This window comes from Bombus pascuorum, chromosome 3 (assembly GCF_905332965.1).
Source record: "Bombus pascuorum chromosome 3, iyBomPasc1.1, whole genome shotgun sequence".
NCBI classification, from domain to species: domain Eukaryota; kingdom Metazoa; phylum Arthropoda; class Insecta; order Hymenoptera; family Apidae; genus Bombus; species Bombus pascuorum.
This window is the reverse complement of record NC_083490.1, coordinates 17,875,849-17,883,558: the sequence shown is the minus strand read 5'-3', so window position 1 is coordinate 17,883,558 and position 7,710 is coordinate 17,875,849. Positions and strand designations below refer to the sequence as shown.

The window sequence follows — 7,710 nt, the reverse complement described above, 5'->3', positions numbered from 1 at the left end:
CTAGCAAGTGGAACCAAATGGGAAAAAACCCTAACTTTATCGGTTCTTGTATATGCTAGCGTGGAACACCTTTAGCATTTGGTCGCGTGGTGCAGTATGTACCGTGGAACAACTAGAACAATGGGCGTTTTTCTCTCTGTTAATACCATAGACATCAATTTTTTAGAAATATTTTCACAGACGGGGGATTGAGATGTAAAAGTGGTGACAAAGGATCTAAATGTTTTTTGTCAATAAAACAAAGTCGATTAAAGTAAAAATAAATAAAATATATATAAAGTAGAAAATTAGTAAATAACTTCAAATTCCTTCATTGAGCATGGGTTGTAGTCTAAATTTTGTAATTGTGATTAGCGGGAGGCTGAGAATTTCATCTATAAAAAGTAGTAATACGGATATAAATAAATTAAATTAATACTTCTTTATAATTTGCCTATGAAGTTGCAGTTCTTATCTTTCTCTATCATGTTAACAATACAATTTAAGATTTTTGGAAACGTTAAAAAATGAGAGCCATACAAAATTTCCGTTTCTGTAGAATAATTCATTTCGCAAGTTACTTTGCAAATCCCATTACTTACGTGAGATATTATTAGTGGACAAAGCACCGTGCTCGTTACATGGAAAGATACACAATTGGCTGACAAATGTGTTAAGCAAAAGCACACCTTATCTACCTTCCTTAGTTGCCTCCTTCCCTTTATTACTTTATCAGTTTGTCATGTTAGTTTAACACGTTTAAGCCGGCGCATTTTTTCATGCGCATCTTCTCCAATAACATTTGCATTTTATTCTAGTTTTTCTTAAATTATATTCTTATAAATTAAGATTGGAAACATAAATAATGTGAATCATGATGAATCGTGTTCTACCGATCACGCCGCCTGATGCCTAAACAGATGTGACCCACTAATGACCTATTCTGCCAGATAGAAGTGTAGATTGCCGGTTCACGCCGATTTGAATATGTTAAATTGTACATTGTTATAATATTTAGCCTATAATAATAGCACTGGAAATATAAATTTATAAGATTATAAAATACGCCGCGATATGTAGAATATAAATTATAAACTAAACTATAATGTAGTGCTATATAACATTTTTACTTATAATTGACATTTTCTTATTTTTTAGTTATCTCATTCTCTTATAAAATTTGAGCGTTTCCTTTAGGAACATGAGTTAATCACTCGCTTATATCACATGTTCTTTTTCTGTAAGTAATAAGTATATAACATATTATAGATATCAGTAGTATAAATGAGTGGATGACCCTGTGTAAAGCCAAGTGCACAGTATATCGTAACTTTAAGTTTTCAATCCTGTCCATATTATAGTTTTGATAGTTTGCAATTGTATGATTGGATATTTTGAAAGTACAGTAGTGGTACTAGTGGTGATATTAGTGATATAGTATATAATCCTATAAACAGCTCTTGTCGGTCGCTAGGGAAAATCGCCTGAAAATTGAGTCGTGTCTAGTCGTAAAAAATCAACATGGTAGGTCAATAAAATCCGCATTTTTACGAGACAGACAGAGATGAGAAGAGTATCTCTGTCTCTGTCTAAGACGTTTATAACGTTACGCATGCGTAGAACGAGAACCTTCTTGTCTTCCATGTTGATTTTTCACAATTAATCATGACTCAATTTTCGGACGGTTTTCCCTAGGCTTTACTATACGAGTGTCGAGACCTGTTTATATGATCGTAGTAGAGTACACGTACAGTATATGGATTGTGCAAACATAGTAATTGCTACGGTAATATTTTGTTTTAGTGCTTGTATTTAGTTTGTTTTGAATAATTAGCATAACACTTCGTGAATTTAAAAAAATTATTCCACGATTTAATACAAGGTATAATAACGCATAACGTTTATATGTTAGGAATTGTTTGGATTATCGTATACAGTTTCTAGAATAACTAGTCTAACCAAATTCTCACATGCTTTTTTGTTTACTAAATTACTAAGTGGCAAAAATTAAAAGTTCTAACAATTATATTCGTTGCAGTTTGAAAATACATCGAGATGAGTAAAAAACGTAATCGACAACCAGATGCAAATGGAGAGTTATATGAATGTTCAACTGATTCGTGTAATGAATCTAATAATACAGGTTAGAATTCATTTTTTTAAGAAACTTTGGTTGCAAAACCCTTATTTGTTTTTATAATAAGGAAATATTCATTTTCAAAAAGTTAGATTATATTAACTTGTTTCGTTAATAGAATTAAGTCTTAAAGAATTAATTAGTAAATATTTAGTTATTTGGTACAGTATATTTAGTATAATTAAAGTATAATTAAATTATGTAGTTATCTGGCATAATGAGTACATAATGATAAATATCGAAAAATGTATAATTTAAACATTGATAAATTATATAGTAATTTTGTATAATGATTGTGCAATATCCATTCTTATGGTATCTATATTCATACTTATGAATTATATAATAATTATATTCATCCTTATATTGTTCTCACTAATTAAATTATTCATTTATTATGTATTTGAATAAATTGTGATAATATTAGGTTATTGCACAAAATCTGTCTACTTCTTTGTTCTTAGAAAACCATATTTCAATGTTAAAATAAATATAACACTGATACATAGTAGATCAAATAATCTTGGCATATCTTGTTCGAATTTTTATTCAAATTTATTTGAGTATTTCTGATAGTGACATATTAAAAATCAATGTGACAAAAATAAAGAAGAATTTGTTACTTTTATTAACACAGAAGTAAGATGTAAATGATAACTGAACAAAAGTTAAATGAAAAAAGCCTTTGTGTACATACATGAACTTAAATTGAATGAAAAATTTACTTTTTTTTTATGATAGTTAATGATCCACATGTTTGATTTTGAATATCTCTCTCCGTTTTTTTTTTTTTGCATAGAAGTAACTGATTTTGCTATCGTTGCAAGTTTAACATTATTATAATTTTTTATTAACATTTGTTTTGACTCTTTTTTGCTGCTGTATTACAATTTCTGATGTATTTGCCTAATTCATCCCACAAATGCCTAATTGGGCTCAAATCAAATGATTAAAGGGTATAAAGCTGATTAAATATATTGTAGAACAATCCCTTTTTAACTTTCTTCATAATTTATATAAAGTTGCTATCTTGCTGGAAGATAAACAGTCTATCCAGGTTTAAGTTTTGTGTTTTGTCATGCAGATAATATTTCAAAATGTAAAACGGATATTGCATTTAATAAATTGATGGTTATACTATTTCTACCTCACTCATATTACCAGCGCTATGCTTTATGGTTGAATAAAGATTTTTTTCCATTTGATTATTTACTTATATGTAATAATTTGTCCATATGAATTTTTGTAAAATCTATTCATTTCTTTTTATTTAATTTACTAATAAAAGAGTTTCTTCACTTCTATATTCATTTATTATAATCTGCTTTTCGAATGATACTAAAAATAATTTGAGATACAACTTTGTTACTATATTTAGTTTCAATCATATTAATTAATTTTAGTTTCTGATTCAATTTTATAATCAGTTTTAAAATTGTTTATCTATAAAGAGGTTTCAATTGATGTGTGCTGTTCACTATGTTTTCAAACTTCAAAAGATTTAGTTTTATCTTAATATATATCTATATTGATATATATTTATATTAACATATTAGCAACATTTTGAAGTATTTTCATTTCTGTTCTGTATTCCATTAGTAGTTCATGTAGAGGGATAGAAATTTCCATTTTTAGAATTAATTTTATACTTAGTTAATTTCAGATCTATTTCCTTTGTTTAAGAAAATGATATTGACTTAATATTGTTTAGTGCAATAGCATTCTTACATTGTTATATATTGTATTATATGCTCATAAGTATGTACGGAAAGCTTTTTGATCCCGATTCTATTCTTTCATATTAAAAATACATTTTTGACTCAAGTATTAATTAAAAGCTTTTTATATCATTCGTAAGTAAGCATACACCAGTGCAAATCATCTGAACAAATATTCATAACTCTTATTGGTTGTATGTCACATTTGATGTGATCTGGAAACTTCATTATATTAGTCATATCGTTAAATGGAAGCCAACATAATAGGTGACTTGAGCACAAAACTTATCAAATAAAACTGTGATCTAGTGTTATGTACAAAGTATTGATATCTGATAAGGCCTAACTATCATTTTGAAATAATATAGCTTCAAAATTTATAAACTATAAAATGATTTATTTGATGCACTTACATGGTAATACAAATAGTGCTTAAAATGACATATTTTCATTAATCTCCTTTATAGGGTAAATTTTATTTATAAGTTTTATAGGGATAGTTAGATATTTAGAAAGAGTCTATAAGCATTCGAAATATCTAGTAGTATAGTCTCTATAATCTAACATCTATATACATAGATGAGGAACTATCATAGATAATAATGGAAATTACATAGTTTGAAATAAATATATAAGATGTTTCAAAAATTGAATTTGTAGAAAATAAACAGGAGGTATGCAGGAACCTATTAATAAACTTAATAATGATGTAATAAATTAAATTCTTATGTATAGTATGTTTAGTTAATAGTTCTACAAAAATATTAAGCAATATATACATTAATATTTATAGATAATAAATGTCCACATATACCAAAGGCAGTAAATTTTAATAAAATTAAGAAATGTGTCAATAAAGTGGGAATTAGTATGGAATGTTCAATATGTAAAAAGTGCAAAAATAATTCATCAAAGCTCAATGAAAAGGTATACATTCAAAAACTTAAAGCCTTTTTTCATTTTAATGTTATTTCTAAAGTGAATATATATAAAACTTCAGGAGTGTGTAACAACTTCAGCTGTACTGATTTGTTTACAATGTGGATATCAAGGTTGTGGAAGAGAAGAATGTGGTCATGCTTTGGAACATTATAAGAAGCCACATAGTGATTGTCATGTTATGGTAGTTGAGAGTCTTTATTGGAGTGTTTGGTGTTTTCAATGTGAAACAAAGATTAATATTGGCTGTAGGTATGTATGAAAATAAATGTACAACTTTATATATGTACATAAAACAAAACGCGCAAAAAATCCAAAAAATTGAATATATTATATACATTATTTCGTTTAACTGGAATAACTATACTGGAATATCTCACGAGGGATTGAAATTATCGGAAAGTATATAAGTCCAAAGCATACAAGTATCAAAGTCAAGTTAATTTTTTTAAATTGAACTCTGTATTTTTTTATTCATAACATAGTGGAATATCATAAATTAGATCCGAAGGCGTTAGATCAACGCAAATCGATAGCTGGCGCGACTGCATCGAATAACGACATCGAACATCGCTGATTAGATTATACGCTATAGGTAAAGATCGCACTCTTTATTTCCCCTTATGTATCTCATTGTTAGATTTATACCTCAGTACTATAAATAAAACATATAAACTAAAAAATTAAAAACATGTGGTTTTTATTTAAAAATGTACTAAACGAAAGAAAATAATTTTTTATTAATCAGATATCATTAAATTATTGAATGTAATAATAATATACAGGGAAATTTCTAACGAAGGCAAGAAAAATGATTCTCTAACCATTACGAGGTAAAAATGATAGAATATTTGACTCAATTCGTGAATCTGAGATTTATTTAATCAAATAGAGAAACTCTGGAACTGTTAAAATTCTGAAAACTGTAGAACTATTAGTTAATATGAGCCCTGATTACTGATAATTGATTAAGAAAATAATTTTCTTTTTCCTAGTACATTTTTTTAAAAAACGATCTTTTTTAATTTTTTTAACTTGTATATTTTATTTTTACTTTTTAGTCCTATTCAGCTTTCATATAAATTTCAGCTTTCTATCTTTTTGGAGAATGAGTGAAACTTCGCTTAGAAATATTTTACCCAGGCAGACAGAAAAGTAAACTAAATAAAAACCATTAACAGAGATCGAACTTCTTATTTCTTCATATACATATTAGATTTATATTTTTAGCTTCGAGCAGTCAGTTGCTCTTAGTAAGCCAAAAGTCGAAATAGCTCTTATGTTAAAGGTGACTAAGAAACTGATGTTATAAATGGTTAAAGGAATGCTTAAATTGTCCTTCGACTTTCTGACTCACTGAAGGACACCTTTTGAACTGACTCCTAGTTATAAACTAAAGGTATAAATCTAAGGCGGATAAGAAGAAATAAGAAGCTGTTATTTATAGTTATATAACCTGATGAGGATTACTCAATGCAGTTACATCAGTTACAGAGTTGAGATTATCTGATGTCTTTGGATTTAATTTTTGACATTTCACTGCATAGATTGATATCAGGCAGTTGTATTTGCTTCAACAAACGTTACTATATTGCAATAAACAAATACAGAGTTCCATTTAAAAAAATTAGCTTGACTTTGATATATCTCCATTACTATATTTACAGAAAAATTATCTATACCACCTAATTACTAAACAACATTTACAATAATATTTTTTGATCTATATATACTAATATATATAACCTATATATACTAATTAAGAAATTAAATATGTTTCTAATAATTTCTAGTATTTGATTACAATCATAAAGTTTAAAGAAATGCTTTGAAAGAAAAGGTGTTAATATTACAAGCGGTTTTTAAATATTTCCTGGTCATATAACCATAATAAACTTAATAATGAAATTAGATTATGAAATAAATTTAAAGAAATTTTGTTTGCAACGTCTATAGTATAGGTAATTAAGTAATAAAAACATTTGTTATAATTTCAAAATTGCGCTGTAATATGCTTTTTTCAACTTTCTAGATTTCAACCTACAGACTAAGTAATAATTTTTAATTTTTAGAAAAAAGCTTCAAGAAACAGTGGAGTTTATAAAAAGATCTAGCATAGTAAAAAATTCATTACAAACTAAGACATCAATGACACAATGTCAAAAGGAAACCATAGATATAAATAAAGTAGATAAAGAAAAAAGTTTATACAATTTGCCTAAAGTAGGGGTATGTATTTTGGTAATTTCGGTTATTGTTTTAATGAATTTCAGTAAATTAAAAAAGTCATTTGCAATGTAATATGTTGACAAACATAAAGAAATTATGTAAGAATAATATTTAGATATGTACTTGATAAATGTAAATGCAACTCATAATATGTTTATATGATTAAAATATCCGCCTATATTATTTTAGGGTTTAATGAATTTGGGAAACACCTGCTTTTTTAATGCAGTTCTGCAATGTTTAGCACAAACACCTTTCTTAGTCAAAGTTCTTGATGATTTGCGTCTTCCTGGACAAAAATTCATTTTACCAGGAGGCAAACATAAGTTTGCTAATAACTCGGAAGAAGTTGATCTAGTAAGTTGTTTTTAAATGTATACCATTAATATACATTAAATAACATGTAACAACATAACATAAGAATTAAATGCTTTTTAATGAATTTTTTAATCAAAGTTAACATATAAATGTGATTGCATCATATACAATATTACTTTCTTAATTTTTTTGGAAAGTATAATTACTCTAAACAAGTCATGTACAAAATAAGTTAAATTACATTCTTTTAATGTATTGAAATAAATCTGAGCTATATCGAATAATATTTGTAGAAATAATATTTGCATATACTTTTTATATTTAAATTAATAGTATCTAATACCTTTGCAGTAAATGCATCTTTCTTTAATGTATAATTAGTTGCTACCA

At 26.8% G+C, this 7,710-nt stretch overlaps 1 protein-coding gene across 3 annotated transcripts in view; it reads left to right on the top strand.

Annotated features, from left to right (window-relative positions):
* The first annotated feature begins 1,601 nt into the window (after window positions 1–1,601).
* Window positions 1,602–7,710, top strand: part of LOC132905660 (ubiquitin carboxyl-terminal hydrolase 16/45) — a 39,745-nt gene continuing 33,636 nt past the window's right edge. For 2 of the 3 annotated variants that reach the window (XM_060957189.1, XM_060957187.1), the window contains exons 1-6: window positions 1,602–1,861; window positions 2,018–2,122; window positions 4,628–4,761; window positions 4,835–5,025; window positions 6,846–7,002; window positions 7,192–7,359. In XM_060957189.1, the coding sequence (XP_060813172.1) occupies window positions 2,035–2,122; window positions 4,628–4,761; window positions 4,835–5,025; window positions 6,846–7,002; window positions 7,192–7,359 (738 nt within the window). In that variant the 5' untranslated portion in view covers window positions 1,602–1,861; window positions 2,018–2,034. The remainder of the gene's footprint in view (window positions 1,862–2,017; window positions 2,123–4,627; window positions 4,762–4,834; window positions 5,026–6,845; window positions 7,003–7,191; window positions 7,360–7,710) is intronic. The other variant, XM_060957188.1, reaches the window with a different exon arrangement.